Source organism: Molossus molossus, unplaced genomic scaffold, assembly GCF_014108415.1.
Source record: "Molossus molossus isolate mMolMol1 unplaced genomic scaffold, mMolMol1.p scaffold_m16_p_5, whole genome shotgun sequence".
Taxonomy (NCBI): domain Eukaryota; kingdom Metazoa; phylum Chordata; class Mammalia; order Chiroptera; family Molossidae; genus Molossus; species Molossus molossus.
In genome coordinates this window covers 107,195,294-107,212,680 of record NW_023425388.1, presented here as the reverse complement: position 1 = coordinate 107,212,680, position 17,387 = coordinate 107,195,294, and the positions used below count along the sequence as shown (strand labels likewise).

General features: G+C 38.9%; 1 protein-coding gene across 5 annotated transcripts in view; it reads left to right on the top strand.

Moving 5' to 3' along the window:
* Positions 1-17,387, top strand: part of GK5 (glycerol kinase 5) — a 95,048-nt gene that overhangs the window by 57,873 nt on the left and 19,788 nt on the right. For all 5 annotated transcript variants that reach the window (XM_036243074.1, XM_036243075.1, XM_036243078.1 and 2 more), the window contains exons 6-11: positions 6,271-6,346; positions 7,131-7,192; positions 7,276-7,349; positions 7,830-7,890; positions 15,514-15,640; positions 16,699-16,803. In XM_036243074.1, coding sequence (XP_036098967.1) covers positions 6,271-6,346; positions 7,131-7,192; positions 7,276-7,349; positions 7,830-7,890; positions 15,514-15,640; positions 16,699-16,803 — 505 coding nt within the window. The remainder of the gene's footprint in view (positions 1-6,270; positions 6,347-7,130; positions 7,193-7,275; positions 7,350-7,829; positions 7,891-15,513; positions 15,641-16,698; positions 16,804-17,387) is intronic.

Genomic DNA, 17,387 nt, shown 5'->3' with positions numbered 1-17,387 from the left:
ACTTATAATGGACAAAATAGGTTTCAAAACAAAGGCTATAATAAGAGATAAAGAAGGACACTACATAAAGGGATCAATCCAACAAGAGGATATAACCCTGTAAACATTTATGCACTCAACATAGAAACACCTAAATATGTAAAGCAAATCTTGATGGACATAAAGGGAGAGATCTACAGTAATACAGCCATAGTAGGGTATTTTAACACCCCAGTGACATCAATGGATAGATCTTTTAGGCAAAAAAATAAAAAAGGAAACAGCAGCCTTAAATGACACACTAGACTAGATGGCTTTAATTGATATCTTTAGAACATTTCATCTCAAAACACTAGAATATACATTCTTTTCTAGTATACATGGGACATTTTCTGGTATAGACCACATGTTAGGTCACAAAACAAGTCTCAATAAATTCAAAATATTGAAATCCTATTAAGCATTTTCTCTGATCATAATGCTATGAAACTAGAAGTCTATCACATGAACAAAAACAACTGAAAAACATATAAACACATGGAGACTAACTAACATGTTACTAAATAATGAATGGGTTAACAACATTGTCAAAGAAGAAATCCAAAGATACCTTGAGACAAATGAAAATGAAAACACAAAAACTCCAAATTGATGGGACACAGCCAAAGCAGCTCTGAGAGGGAAATTCATAGTATACAAACTTATTTCAAGAAACAGGAAAAATCTCAAGTAAACAATCTAATGTTGCACCTGAAGGAACTAGAAAAAGAATAATAAAGCCCAATTAAGTTTAAGGAGGGAAATAATAAAGATTAGGGTGGAAAGATATGAAACAGGTTCTTTTTTTTTTTAAAGACCACTACAAAAGATCAGTGAAACCAAGAACTGGTTCTTTGAAAAAATAAACAAGATTGATAAATCTTTAACCAGGCTCATCAAGAATCAAAAAGAGAAGACCAAAATAATAAAATCAGAAATGAAAGAAGAGAAGTAACAGCTAGCACCACAGAAATACAAAAGATTGTAAGAAAATATTGGCAACATGTCCGGCCGGTGTGGGTCAGTGGTTGAGCATCGACCTATGCACCAAGAGGTCGCTGGTTCGATTCCCAGTCAGGATATATGCCCAGGTTATGGGCTGGATCCCTGTCAGAGGGCATGCAGGAGGCAGTCAATTGATGTTCTCTCTCATCGATGTTTCTGTCTCTCTCCCCCTCTTCCTTCCTCTCTTTCTAAAATCAATAAGGAAAAAAAAGTTTAAAAGAAAATATTGGAAACAACTATATACCAACAAATAGGACAATCTAGAAGAAATGGAGAAATTCCTAGAAATATACACTCTCCCCAAACTGAATTAAGAAGAAACATAAAATGTGAACAGACTAATTACAAGTAATGAAATCAAAGCAGTAATCAAAAGACTCTCAGCAAACAAAAGTCCTGGACCAGATTGCTTCACAGGTGAATTTTACCGAACATTCAAAGAAGAATGAAAATGTATCCTTCTCAAACTATTCCAACAAATTCAAGAGGAGGGAAGTCTGCCAAGCTCATTTTATGAGGTCAGCGTTATCCTAATTCCAAAACCAGATAAAGACATGACCAAGAAAGAAAATTATAAGCCAGTATCCCTGATGAACATAGATGCTAAAATTCTCAATAAAATATTAGCAAACCAAATCAAGCAATACATTAAAAAGATTATACACCATGATCAAGTGGGATTTATTCTGGAGATGCAATGTTGGTACAATATATGCAAACCAATAAATGTAATACACTGTATAAACCAAGTAAAGTATAAAAATCACATGATTATATCAGTAGTTGCAGAGAAATCATTTGATAAAATCTAACACCCATTTATGATAAAAATTCTCATCAAAGTTGGAATAGAGGGATCATACCTCAACATAATAAAATCTGTTTATGACAAACCTACAGCCAACATCATGCTCAGTGGGCAGAAACTACAAGAATTCCCTCAGAATCAGGAACAAGATAGGGATGTCTACTTTTTCCACTCTTAATCAACCTAGTCCAGGAAGTACTAGGCACAGCAATCAAACAACAAGAAATAATAGGCATTCAAATGGGAAAGGAAGAAATAAAACTCATTATTTGCAGATGATATGATACTGTATATAGAAAACCTAAAGATGCCACCAATTCATTGATAAATGAGTTTAAGAAAGAAGCAGAATGCAAAACTAATATTCAGAAATCAGTGGCATTTTTATATAACCAATAATGAACTATCAGAAAGAGATACTAAGAAAACAATCACATTTATGATTGCATAAAAATAAGGTACCTAGGAATAAATTTAATGAAGGAGGTAAAAGACCAGTACTCAGAAAATTATAAGGTACTGAAGGAAGAAATTGATGAAGATACAAATAAGTGGAAGCATATCCTGTGTTCATGGATAGGAAGAATGGACATAATTAAAATGTCCATACTAACCAAAGCAATGTATAGATTCAATTCAGTTCCTATCAAAATACTAATGATGTATTTCACAGAGCTAGAACAAATAATTCAAAAATTTAAATGGAACCACAAAATACTCCATATAGCCTCAGCAATATTAACAAAGAAGATCAGAGTTGGAGGAATCATGCTACCTGACATCAAACTACAAGGCCATAGTAATCAAAACAACATGGTACTGGCATAAAAACAGACACATAGATCAATAGAACAGAATAGAGTTCAGAAATAAACCATGCCTAAATGGTCAATTAATATTTGACAAAGGGAGCAAGAACATAAATAAAGTAATTGGTGTTGGGAAAATTGGACAGATAATGCAAAAAAATGAAACTCAACCACCTTTTTACACCATAAAGAAAAATAAACTAAAAAATGGATTAAAGATTTAAGTGAAGACCAGAAACCATAAGACTTGTAGAAAACATAAGCAGTAAACTCTCTGACATTTCTCTTATTTTTCTGATATATTTCCTCAGGAAGGGAACCAAAAAAATAAGCAAATGGGAAAACATCAAACTAAAATGTTTTTGCATAGTAAAGCTAACCATCAACAAACAAAACAGCAGCCTACTGAATGGGAGATGATATTTGCTAATGATACATCAGGTAAGGTCTTAATACCCAAAATTTATAAAGAACCCAGACAACACCAGAAAAACAAATAGCCCAATTTAAAAAGGGACACTTCTGAAGAAATACTTCTACAAAGAGGGCATACAGATGGCCAATAGAGATATGAAAAGTTGCTCAACATCACTAATTATCAGAGAAATGCGAATCAAAAGCACAATGAGATAGCACCTTCCACCTGTCAGAATGGCTGTCATCAGTAAATCAACATACCAGTGTTGGGGAGGACATGGAGAAAGGGGAACTGTTGTGTACTGTTGGTGGGAATGAAGATTGGTGCAGCCTCTATGGAAAACTGTGGAGGTTTCTCAAAAAATTAAAAATGGGCCCTGGCTGGTGTGCACTGAAAGGTCATCAAATTGATTCCTGGTCAGGGCACATACCCAAGTTGTGGGTTGAATCCAAGTTGTGGGTTGAATCCCTTGTTCAGGGTGTATGCAGGAGGCAACAGAGCAATGTTTCTCTCTCTCTGTCTCTCTCTGCCTCTCCCTCCCCCCCTTCTCTCTCTAAAATCTATAAAAATATATTTTAAAAAATGGAATTTCCTTGTGACCCATCCAGAGAAACCTGAAACACTGATTCGAAAGAATGTATGCACCCCTATGTTCATTGCAGTGTTATTTACAATAACCAAGATTTAGAAGTAACCCAAGCGCTCATCTGTAAATGAGCGCATAAAAAGGCGGTGGTACATTTACACAATGAAATACTACTTGGCCATGAAAAGAAAGGAATGTTACCTTTTGGGACAGCGTGGATGGACCTAGAGGGTATTATGCTAAGTGAAAAAGGTCAGAGAAAGATAAATAAATGATTTCACTTATATGTAGAATCTAATGAACAATATAAACAAATAAGCAAAATAGAAACAGACTCATGGAAGCAGAGAACAGACTGACAGCGGGGAGAAGGGAGGGATTTTGGGGGGGCAAGTTGGAAAAGGGGAAGAGATTAAGCATTACAAATTGGTAGTTTCAGAATAGCCTCAGAGTTGTAGATTGCAGCTGGGGAATATAGTCAATAATGTCAAGATAAATAAATTTGGGGCCGGGTGAATACTTGAAGCTGTGGGGAGACTCCTCTCTAAAGTATATGATTTTCTGACCACTTTGATGTACATCTGAAACTAATACAGAATAATTTTTATGTAATCTGGAATCGATAAAAAGGAAAATGTATATCATGCAAATGGCATCTATATGAAGCCAAGTGACAATGCTAATGTCAGACAAAATAATTTTAAAACAAAAATCTTACCAGTGATAAAGATAGGCATTTTATAGAATAAGAAGGTCAATCCATCAGAAATATGTAATAATTATAAACATATATGTACCTAATAACAGTGCCTCAAAATATGTGAAGCAAAAACTGACCTAGTTGAAGGGTAAATGACAATTCAACAGTAATAGTTGGAGACATCAGTACCCCACTTTGAATAATGAAAAGAACAACTAGAAAGAAGATGAACGAGGAAACAGAAAACTTGAACAGCAGTATAAACTTACTAGACCTAATGGACATGTATAGAAAACCCCAACAACAGGAAAATAGACATTCTTCTTAAGTGCATGTGGAACATTCTCTAAGATAGACTATATACTACATCATGAAAGCCTGAATAAATTTAAAAGGGCCGAAATCGTACAAAGTATTTCTCTGTCAACAAAAGATTGACATTAGGTAATAAAGAGCCCTGGCTGGTTTGACTCAGCGGTTAAAGCATTGGCCCGTGGACCGGAGAGTCCCAGTTTCGGTTCCCGCTAAGGGCACGTACCTCAGTTGCGGTTGGTCCCCGGCCCCGGTTGGGGTTGTGCAGGTGGCAACCAGTCGACGTATCTCTCTCACACTGATGTTTCTCTCTCCCTCCCCGCCCTGCTCTATCTGAAGATAAATGCAAAAGTGTCCTCAGGTGAGGATAAATAAGAAAAAAGAAATAGGTAACAAAGTAATCTCATCTTTCAACATCTGGAGTCTTAACCCAAGGCAAGGAGGACTGATGTGTCTCTGACTTCAGGAAGCCTGATACCTACTCTGTGTCCTAGCCTTACAGAGGCATGAACTTATCATAGGGCCTGGCTCTCAAATACATGTTTAATGAACACATGAGCTTACTACCACAGGCATTATACTACTCACTGAAAATACAGATTAACCTCTATCTAATCTGGGACGAATTTTAGAATTACAACTTCTAAATTTAAGAGTTTGAATATAATAATAACACTTTAAGCACTCCATATTTAAGTCATGTAACACTTAGATGAAGTCTTTGAAACATCTGCAGTATGTCAGAAACCCTCCTAGGTGCTGGGGTTATAAATATGAATACCCTTAAGGAGCTTAGGGTCCAGGAGGGAAGTAATGATGCTATGAAGTGATGGCTTGTGGGAGATACCCCTGGGGTGCTGGGTGAACAAAACTAGGAAATGTTAGTCTTGAAGGACAAGTAAGAGTTAAAGAGGTGATAAATTATGATTTAGGGAATTATTTTCCAGTATGTTAATAATATCCTAACAAGCATTTCAGTTTCTCTACTAGCTAGTTTAAGAGATTCTGATACTTTTGTTTCCTTTAGCATGCTTTATGCTATGGATTGGCAAATATATTTTATAAAATACCAGATAGTAATAGTAACATAGGTTTCTGTCATAAGTCCTCTGCAAGAGCAGCCATAGATAGTTCATAAACAAATGAGCATGGCGCGTTCCACTAAACCTTTCGTGTGGACACTGAAATTTGAACTTCATGTACTACTATTCATGTGTTCTTCTTTTTCTTCTTTTCTTCTTTTCCTTTTTAACCAATGAAAAATTTAAAAACTATTCTTAACTTGCTGTACAGAAACAGACAATGGGCTAGGTTTGACCTGTGGGCCATAGTGTGCATTCTCTGTGTTAGGCTATTTAGATTGAGAGATATTTGTATGTCTAAGCTAAAAAATGTATATACTTTATTTTTCATCACCAAAGTAACATGCTTGTTTTAAAACTAAAGCATTTTATACCCTTTAGTAGTTGCTTAAAACCGTTAGAAATTGTTTTTCTCTATATATATTAATTTTGATCACAAATGGGATGATACTGTATTTATTGATTGGCACTTAATTGTGCACCTAATAATTTGACCTTTTTGAATTGATTTTGTGCTGCTGTTGTTTTCAAGGTGCAAAAGGCAATTGAAGAAGAAAATTGCTGCTTTGGGACTGTTGATACCTGGCTGTTACATAAGCTCACAAAAGGTAAAGATGATCTGATAAATCTATCTCAAGTAACTGAAATTTGACTGATAGAAATGATTTGCCTAAAAACAGAAGTTACTTTTTTTCCCTTTCCATAGTCTAGACAGGTTGCCTTTTGGTACCCTAGTAACTGTATAGTATAGTAAAGCATGATTAATTTCAGGTTTGTTGGAAGAGGAGGGTTCTTTTAAAATTGTGATGAGCCTGGCTGGGGTAGGTCAGAGGATTGAGCATTGTCCCCTGCACCAAGAGGTTCTATTCCTGGTCAGGTCACATGCCCGTGTTGCAGGCTTGATCCCCAGTAGGGGGGCATGCAGGAGGCAGCCGATTGATGTTTCTCTCTCACATCGATGGTTCAGTCTCTCTTCCCTCTCCCTTCCTCTCTCTCTAAAAAATCAATAAAAACATATCAAAAAAATAAAATTGTGATGAAATCTCAAATATATACTGAGGAACAGTCTTAATTTCAAGACTGGTGAAATCTGAGTTTAGTACCAGGTCTTCCACTTTGCAGCTGGGCATAACTCTGGGCGATCACAGTGCGTCTCTGCCCCTCCTTCCTCTTTGGACTGGGGATCAGAATGCGACGGTGCGTGTGAAAGGGGTTTTGTAAAGGATGAACTTCATAAACATGAAGTGGGAGATTTGCTGTGGGGACTTTGCACTGGAGATAGACATTTTGGAATGAATTTTCAGGCAAAAAATAAAAAAAGTCTAGGTTATAAACTAGGGACAGATGTTTACACTACCTGATAACAAATGATTATTTCCAATGTAAATTTAGGTTCTGAATTTGCCACGGATTTTTCAAACGCGAGTACAACTGGACTTTTTGACCCATATGAGGTAAAGGGTTTTGTCCCTCCTATTTGAACCCTCAATTTTAGTATAATTTAATTTGGATTCTGATGACATATTTTTATGTTCAGATGTGTTGGAGCGGCCTCATTACTTCTCTGCTTTCGATACCACTCTCTCTCCTGCCTCCCGTGAGGGACACCAGGTAATAATGAGCATTGGACTTAGAAACAAGCAAAACTGCCTCTGATTTCATTTTGTCTTGGTGAGGAAAAAGCATTTGATTTAAAACGAAAACGTATTGCCCTGACCGGTTTGGTTCAGCAGTTAAAGTGTCGGCCGCGGACCAGAGTGGCAGGTTTGATTCCGGTCAAGGGCACGTACCTCGGTTGTGGTTCGTCCCCGGCCATTGTCAGGGTCGTGTGGGAGGCAGCCACTCGATGTGTCACTTTTAAGTCCATGTTTCTCTCTCTCTCTTCCACTCTATCTGAAGATAAAAATGAAAAAAAGTATCCTTGGGTGAGGATTAAAAAAATAAAAATAAAAAGTATTTGGTTTATGTGGTTGGGGTGCATTTATGAACATATATTATATAAATCTTTGGCCTATACAAAAACAATTTGATGAATTTTAAAATTAATATTTTTAGAGCTGTAACTTACTTTTAAATCAATTTTATTTAAAGCTTCAATTTTGGATCAGTGGATGAAGAGATATTTGGTGTGCCTATACCAATAATGGCCTTGGTAAGTTGAAAATGTGAGGTTTTCTCTTTGTATAGTATAAAGTAAATGAATATATATGAATAGTTGGGATTAGATATGAGACAAAGAAGGTCCTTGCAGATTAAAATGAAAGTGTCTTTTTTCTTTTGAAGTTAAAGTACCTTGGCTATACCAGAAGTCTTCTCTGCACCCCGGAGAGGACAGCGAGGCAGCCTTTTGTCCCGAAGCACTTTCTGACCTTTTCTGACTTCTCTCTGAATTGTTTTTAGGAAACAACTTTTTTTTTTTTTTTTTTTGAATTTTATTTATTTATTTATTTTTTTGTTACAGATATTTTACCTTTTTACCCCATTGGCACCCCCCACCCCACCCCCCCTCCACCCTGTCCCCGGCTTAGTTGTCCATGTCCATTGGTCATGCATACATGCATATAAGTTCTGTGGTTTATCTCTTCCCACCCCCCCCACCCCCCATCCCCTCTTCTGAGGGATGTCAGTCTGTGCCCTACTTCCATGTGTCTGGGTCTACTGTATTCCTCAGACTGTTATGTTCATTATATTCCGTATATAAGTGAGATCATGTGGTATTTGTCTTTATCTGCTTGGCTTCTTTCACTTAGGATAATACTTTCCAGGTCCCTCCATGTCGTCTCAAAGGATAAGAGATCTTTCTTTCTTACCGCTGCATAGTACTCCATTGTGTATATGTACCACAGCTTTTTGATCCATTCGTCTACTGGTGGACACTTGGGCTGTTTCCAGATCTTAGCTATTGTAAATAGTGCTGCTATGAACATGGGGGTACATATATTCTTCCTGATTGGTGTTTCAGGCTTCTTAGGGTATATTCCTAGCAGTGGGATCACTGGGTCAAATGGAAGTTCAATTTTTAATTTTTTGAGGTAGCACCATATTGTTTTCCACAGGGGCTGCACCAGTCTGCATTCCCACCAGCAGTGTATTAGAGTCCCCTTTTCTCCACACCCTCGCCAACACTTGTTGTTTGATGATTTGTTGATGGCGGCCATTCTGACAGGTGTGAGGTGATACCTCATAGTTGTTTTAATTTGCATCTCTCTGATGATTAGTGATGTTGAGCATTTCTTCATATGTCTCTTGGCCATTTGTATGTCCTGTTTGGAGAGGTGTCTATTCAGCTCCTCTGCCCATTTTTTAATTGGGTTCTTTGTCTTCCTTTTGTGGAGTTGTATGAGCACTCTGTATATACTGGAAATTAACCCCTTATCTGATACATCATTGGCAATGATGTTCTCCCATACAGTGGGTTGCCTTTCCATTTTGATGATTGTTTCTTTTGCTGTGCAGAAGCTTTTTAGTTTGATGTAGTCCCATGTGTTCATTTTCTCCTTTATTTCTGTTGCCTTAGGTGATGTATCAGTGAAAATTCTGCTCCGTATGATGTCCGAAATTTTGTTGCCTACATTTTCTTCTAGAATTTTTATGGATTCACGGGTCACATTTAAGTCTTTTATCCATTTCGAGTTTATTTTTGTGTATGGTGTAAGTTGATGGTCTAGTTTCATTTTTGTGCATGTAGCTGTCCAATTTTCCCAACACCATTTATTAAAGAGGCTGTCTTTACTCCAGTGTATGCTCTTGCCACCTTTGTCAAATATTAATTGAGCGTATTGCCTTGGGTCCATTTCTGGGTTTTCAGTTCTGTTCCACTGGTCTATATGCCTGTTCTTATGCCAGTACCAGGCTGTTTTGGTTACAGTCGCTTTGTAGTATAACCTGATATCTGGTATTGTGATCCCTCCAACTTTGTTCTTCTTTTTCAAGATTGCTGTGGCTATTCGGGGTTTTTTTTGGTTCCATATGAACTTTTGAAGTATTTGTTTTAGTTCTATGAAATATGTCGTTGGTATTTTGATGGGGATTGCATTGAATCTATAGATTGCTTTGGGTAGTATGGACATTTTAATTATGTTAATTCTTCCAATCCATGAACAGGGTATGTGCTTCCACTTTTTTATATCTTCCTCTATTTCTTTTTTCAATGACCTGTAGTTTTCTGCAAATAGGTCTTTTACTTCTTTGGTTAAGTTTATTCCTAGGTATCGTAGTTTTTTTGGAGCGATGGTAAATGGGATTGTTTTTTCAGTTTCTCTTTCTGTGAGTTCATCATTAATGTACAAGAATGCCGTCGATTTCTTGACGTTAATTTTGTATCCTGCTACTTTGCCAAATTCATTTATTAGGTCTAATAGATTTTTGATGGAGTCTTTAGGGTTTTCTATGTACAATATCATGTCATCTGCAAATAATGACAGTTTCACTTCCTCCTTTCCAATTTGGATCCCTTTTATTTTTTCTTCATGTCTGATTGCTGTGGCTAAGACTTCCAGTACAATGTTAAATAAGAGTGGCGAAAGTGGACATCCCTGTCTTGTTCCTGTTCTTAATGGAAATGTTTTTAGTTTCTGTCCATTGAGTATGATGTTGGCTGTAGGTCTTTCATATATGGCCTTTATTATGTTGAGATATGATCCCTCTATTCCTACATTGCTGAGCGTTTTTATCAGAAATGGATGCTGGATTTTGTCGAATGCTTTTTCAGCATCTATTGATATGATCATGTGGTTTTTATTCTTCATTTTGTTTATGTGGTGTATCACGTTTATTGATTTGCGAATATTGTACCAGCCTTGCATCCCTGGAATAAATCCCACTTGGTCATGGTGAATAATTTTTTTGATGTATTTCTGGATCCGATTTGCTAGTATTTTGTTCAGGATTTTGGCGTCTATGTTCATCAGGGATATTGGCCTGTAGTTTTCTTTCTTCGTAGTGTCTTTTTCTGGTTTTGGAATTAGAATTATGCTGGCCTCATAGAACGTGTTTGGAAGTCTTCCTTCTTCTTGAATTTTTTGAAATAGTTTGAGGAGAATGGGTGTTAGTTCTTTTTTGAATGTTCGGTAAAACTCCCCCGTGAAACCATCTGGGCCTGGGCTTTTGTTTGCTGGGAGAGTCTTGATTACCTCTTCAATTTCCTTAGTTGTTATTGGTCTGTTCAAGTTTTCTATCTCTTCCGGGAAGAGTTTTGGGAGACTGTGTGTTTCTAGAAATTTGTCCATTTCGCTGAGATTGTCGAATTTGTTGCCATATAGTTGTTCATAGTAGTTGTTAACGATCTTTTGTATTTCCGTGGTGTTGGTTGTTACTTCTCCTCTTTCATTTCTGATTTTGTGTATTTGGGTTCTCTCTCTTTGTTTCTTGGTGAATCTAGCTAAGGGTCCATCTATCTTGTTTATCTTTTCGAAAAACCAGCTCTTTGTTTCATTGATCCTTTGAATTGTTTTTTTGGTCTCTATGTCATTTATTTCTGCTCTGATCTTTACTATTTCCTTCCTTGTACTTGCTCTGGGGTTTTCTTTTTGTTTGCTTTCTAATTCTTTAAGTTGTGAGGTTAGACAATCAATTAGAAATTTTTCTTGTTTTTTGAGGTAGGCCTGTAGTGCTATGAACTTCCCTCTCAGAACTGCTTTCGCTGCATCCCATAGATTTTGTGTTGTTGTGTGTTCATTTTCATTGGTTTCCAGGAAGTTTTTAATTTCTTCCTTGATCTCCTCGGTGACCCATTCATTGTTTAATAACATGCTATTTAGCCTCCATGTGTTGAAATGTCTTTGCATGTTCTTTGTGCAATTGATTTCTAGTTTCATGCCATTGTGATCTGAGAAGATGCTTGATATGATTTCAATCTTCTTGAACTTGTAGAGATTTAGTTTGTGTCCTAGCATGTGGTCTATCTTTGAGAATGTCCCATGTGCACTTGAGAAGAATGTGTATTCTGTAGTTTTGGGGTGTAATTCTCTGTAGATATCTATTAAATCCATTTGGTCTAGTGCTTCATTTAGAGTCTCTGTTTCCTTGCTAATTTTTTGCCTAGAGGATCTATCCAGTGCTGTCAACGGGGTGTTGAAGTCCCCTGCTATGATTGTATTGTTGTCAATTTCTCCTTGGAAGTCCTCCAGAAGATTTTTAATATATTTTGGTGCTCCTATATTGGGTGCATATATGTTTATCAAGGTTATATCTTCCTGTTGGATAGATCCTTTCAATATTATGAAGTGGCCGTCTTTGTCTCTAGTTATGGTCTTCATTTTGAAATCTATTTTATCAGATATGAGAATTGCAACCCCAGCTTTTTTTTTGCTTTCCATTTGCTTGGAAAATTTTTTTCCATCCCTTCACTTTCAACCTATGTGAGTCTTTTGTTGAGAGGTGGGTCTCTTGTAAACAACATATGGATGAGTCATGCTTTCTTATCCAATCAGCTACTCTGTGTCTCTTTATGGGAGCATTCAATCCATTTACATTTAAGGTGATTATTGATATGTACTTATTTATTGCCATTTTTGTTTAGTGTGGTTCTATTTTTCTTCCCATTTCTACTGCTAATTACAGCAGTCCTTTTAACATTTCTTGCAGTGCTGGTTTGGTGCTAATGTATTCCCTTAGCTTTTTTTTGTCTGGGAAGCTCTTTATTTGATCTTCTATTTTGAATGATAGCCTTGCTGGGTAGAGTAGTCTTGGATTCAGATTCTTGTTTTTCATGACTTTGATTACTTCATGCCATTCTCTTCTGGCCTGTAGGGTTTCTTGTGAGAAGTCAGCTGAGAGCCTTATGGGGTTCCCTTTGTAGGTAACCTGTTGCTTATCTCTTGCTGCTTTTAGGATTCTCTCTTTGTCTTTAATTTGTGGCATTTTAATTACTATGTGTCTTGGTGTGGGCCTGTTTGGGTTCTTCTTACTTGGGACTCTCTGTGCTTCTTGAACTTGAATGCCTTCCTCCTTCACCAAATTAGGGAAGTTTTCTCTCACTATTTTTTTGAATATATTCTCTATCCCTTGCTCCTTTTCTTCTTCTTCGGGGACTCCTATGATGCGAATATTATTACGTTTCCAGTTGTCCCATAGTTCTCTTAAGCTGTCTTCCTGTTTTTTAATAGTTTTTTCCTTTTGTTTTTCTGATTGGTTGATTTTTTCTACCCTGTCTTCTAATTCACTGATCCGGTCCTCAGCTTCCCCTACTCTGCTTTTTAAACCTTCCAATGTGTTTTTCATTTCGGATATGTCATTTTTTATCTCTTCTTGTTGGTTTTTAATTTCCATTTGGCTTATTTTCAGTGTCTCTATGTCCTTACTCATGCTGTTCAGCTTCCTCAAGATCATGGCTCTGAATTCTAGCTCTGTTAACATGCCTAATTGCTCCACATTGATCTCATCTTCGGTGGAGGTGTCTTGCTCTTTCATTTGGCTTCTGTTTCTGTGTTTCACCATTTTAGCTATCACTGTGGGCTTTGGAGCCTGTCAAGTTCTCCCTGTGGGTGTTGGTGTTCTGCTGTTTGTGGGTCCCTCTCCTGTGTTTAGATGAGCGAGGGAGGACCCACGTTGAACACCACTGTCAAGTCTTACTTTCCTGGTTAAAGTTGCCAGCCCAGGAAAGGTACTGTTATCCTCTAGCTTTTTGCCTGGAGGCTAGCAGTCTAGGTTACTTGATGAGTTTTGGATTGTCAGTTGATTGAAAAACTCCCTCTGGTGCTCAGCCAAGGGGCTTTCACGAGGGTGGGGCAGATGCTGGTCGTTAGTGAGCCTCAATTAGCACTTCAATGGCCCACAGGGTGGGGTTGGATCTCCGAGGGAGGGGCTGCTGCCTCTCCCCAGAGCCCTGGGAAGAAGCAATGTGGCCACCGTCCTGAGTGGCTGCACTCAGCCAAAGCTCTGAGTGCCCTCCAAACCCCGAGTGTCCCGACACAGTTCCAGTCCAGTCTGCCCTCCCTCCGCCGGAGCCCAAGGTGAGTGGCTGCTGCTGTTTCAGCCTCTGTCCCGGCTGCGCTGTGGGGCCGCCTGGGAGTGTGACCCGAGGGCACCGCTTACAGCTGAGGCCGCTGCCGAGCTGCCGACCGTGGGCTCCCAGCCCCGTCTCGCGCCTTCGCAAGCCTACCGGGCTGGAGTCAGTGTCCCGCGTTGTATGGTCCTCGCAAGCTGCTTTTCTGTTGGTTTTTCCCGTCGATTTGTCTGTGTTATAGTTGTAATTCCAGTTTGGTTCTGGGAGACGGTCTGTGTAGCTCCGTTCACTCCGCCGCCATTTTTCGACCTCTAGGAAACAACTTTTTAAAAAATATTGTATTCTGAGTAATGTTGGTTTATATTTGTTATGAAAACATTAATAGAGCCGATCCTTTGTTTATATTCCATACAATGTGACCACGAACAATGATATAACAATTAAAGTAAAGAAGTAAGTTGTGTTCACATTTTATACATCCTTAGCCAGCATCTACCAGTAGAGAAGCTCGTGGAAGAGTGAAAAATTAGCAGTGTCTCATGTTTGAAGCTTCCTTCTTGATCATACTTTCCGTCTGGATGAGTGCGTCTCAAAGGGTTACCACCTGCTTGAGAGGCTGTGCAGAACTTGCCTTTGGTTTCCTGTAACGGCTTCAGCAGGAAATGTGGACTGTCCCTCGGTGGACAGTCACCACGGGAGGTGGAGGGAAAAATTGAGGGAAGGGGAATGTAATGCTCAAGTCACAGATTCCTGTGCATTTAGAGAGGATAGGTCCTGTTCAGCCTAGGGGTACTCTCAGGTTTAGATAAGGTATGGCTGGAAGAATTGTAGATTAGTAAGAAAGTGTTCTTCTTAAAACATTGCTGTGTATGTCTCTACATGTAACTGTATGAACAGAATGTTATAATTTTTTTATAAAAAGTGTATGGTTGAGAAATGATGGTTTTCAGTTACATCTATTTGTAGTTAAGCATGCACACCTATCACTCTTACTAAAGGAGAAATTTGTAAGGTCAATTATTTTGACTAATGAGTGAAACCACTTGTAAGATGTAAACAAAAGATCTTGTTTTTTTTCTGCTCAATGTTTTTTTTTTAAATATCCGAGGATATTTTTCTATTTATCTTCAGATAGAGTGGGAGGGAGGGGGAAAGAGAGAGAGAAACATCAATGCGAGAGAGACACGTTGACTGGTTGCCCCCACATGACCCCGACCAGGGTCAGGGACAAACTGCAACCAAGGTATGTGCCCTTGATCAGAATCAAACCCAGGACTCTTTGGTCCATGGGCTGATGCTTTAACCACTGAGCCAAACCGGCCAGGACTTTCTGCACAATTTTTATTCTGACTTTTATTTCTAAGGTTATTCCTATGATACTTAAAACTCGTGAATTAGCCCTGGCCGGTTTGGCTCAGCAGTTAGAGTGTTGGCCTGAGGACTGAAGGGTCACTGGTTTAATTCCTGGTCAAGGGCACATAGTGTAGGTTGCAGGTTCAGTCCCTGGTCTTGGTCAGGGTCATGTGGGAGGCAGCCAGTTGATGTGTCTCTCTCACATCAGTGTTTCTCTCCCTCCTGCACGACCCTGACCAGGGCTGGAGATTGAACCTGCAACACAGGTACGTACCCTCAACTGGGAATTGAACCTGCACTCCTTTAGTCTATGGGCTGACATTCTAACCACTGAGCCAAACCAGCCAGGGCAAGATTTTTTAAGAAAAAGGAAAAAAGAAAATACTGAACCAAGAGAATACATTAAGTAAGACAGTGGGATCCAGTGAAATGGGCCACTGCTCTGGGCCCAGAGGTCCTTCATTTGAATTTTGGCAGGTGGCCGACCAGCAGTCAGCCATGTTTGGGGAGTGCTGCTTCCAGACCGGGGACGTGAAGCTGACCATGGGCACTGGGACGTTCCTGGATATCAACACTGGAAATAACCCTCAACAGAATGTTGGAGGTAAATAATTAGAATGATCCTCTTGATTAATCAAATACCACTTTTTGCAAATTTAACTTTCATGATATTATTTTCCCATTTTCTATTAAGGATACTCTCTAACATACTTCTCATTATTATTCTTAGAGACAGTTAATCTCCACTTCCCATTTTTCTTTAAATTAAAAGCATGAAATATGAGAGAGGTTATAGAAAAATTAAGAAGAATTAAGGTATTTTGGTTAGCTTTCCAAAAATTTACCTATAATATATGTATTTAAAACATGTTCTAGGCCTCTAAAATATCTTTTATGTGTAAGAAATGATTGTCCTTTCTGTGAATTTTTTGAGGTGATAGTTCTCAACTAGTGATCACCGCCTGTGAACGATAATTACTAAGAGTTTGTTCTCCCTATTGGGGGAAATCCTGGGACTTATAAACCAGAAATCTCGGTTGTGTGACCATACCCAGGACGGCTGGGGGCACTCAGTCTGGCCTCTGGTCCCCTGACATGGTTACTAAGAGGTGGATTTGAAAATCTCTTTCCTACCTTCCATCACCACTAAAGCGCTTCCTTTTGCCCTGACTGGGAAAACGGAAGGTAGAAAAGGTTGATCATTGCAGGAGGTTGTTTTTGTTTAGGAGGCTTGTTCTGAAACCACAGATCAATGCAATAGATAAGAGTCTCAAGCAAACCAATCTCATAATAACCATATATTTCTCAATTAAAATATTGTTTCTGTGTTTCCAGAGACATGGATAGGCAACACTAATAAAAGCTAATATTTATGTTCATATTATATGCCAGGCATTGTGCTACATTCTTTTTAGGTCTTACGCAGTTTATTCTCACAAAAGCTCTCTGTAGAGCATTTATAGTTTAATTGAGAAAACAGGCTCAGAGGTGAGAGACGTTTAAGGCCCCAGGTGGAAAAGGAGAGAGGACCGAGATCAGACCCCAGGCACTCGGACTTCAGAGCCGCTTCGCTTGTTTTTTAGTTAATTACATTTTCCCAATGTAGATGTTTCTGCAGTGAATCACCTATTTACCATACGAATTACATTCTTTGTTTTTAAGGCTTCTATCCATTAATTGGGTGGAAGATTGGACGGGAGGTTGTGTGCTTGGCTGAAGGCAATGCAGGAGACACTGGAACTGCCATACAGTGGGCCCAGCAGTTGGGTGAGTCATCTCGCACATTTCACAGGCCAGGCTGGAAGTTAAGGGCACTGCCGGATTGCAGATCAGTAGGGAATGATGGATTATTCAAATAAAGCAAAATAAACTGACGTGTGCTAGAAGAAAATGTAGGATCTATTTAAACAAAATTTTTTAAATTATTTTTTTCTGTATTGATTTTTAGAGAGAGAGGAAGGGGAGAGGTAGAGAGAGACAGGAGCATTGATGAGAGAGAACATGGATTGGTTGCCTCCTGCATGCCCCTCACTGGGGATTGGGCCCACAACCTGGGCGTGTGCCTTGCCTGGGAATCGAACCGGAACCTTCTTGGGGCATGGGTCGATGCTCAGCCACTGAGCCACACTGGCTGGGCTATTTTTATGATATTGGGATGATGAAAGGCTAGATGTTAAAGCCCGATACCATGACGATAAAGAATAATAGATTTAGCCCTGGCCGGTTTGGCTCAGCGGTTAGAGTGTCGGCCTGCGGTCCTGAGAGACCCGGGTTCGGTTCCCGCTAAGGGCACGTACCTCGGCTGCAGTTTGTCCCCGGCCCTGGTCGGTTGTGCGGGTGGCGGCCACTCG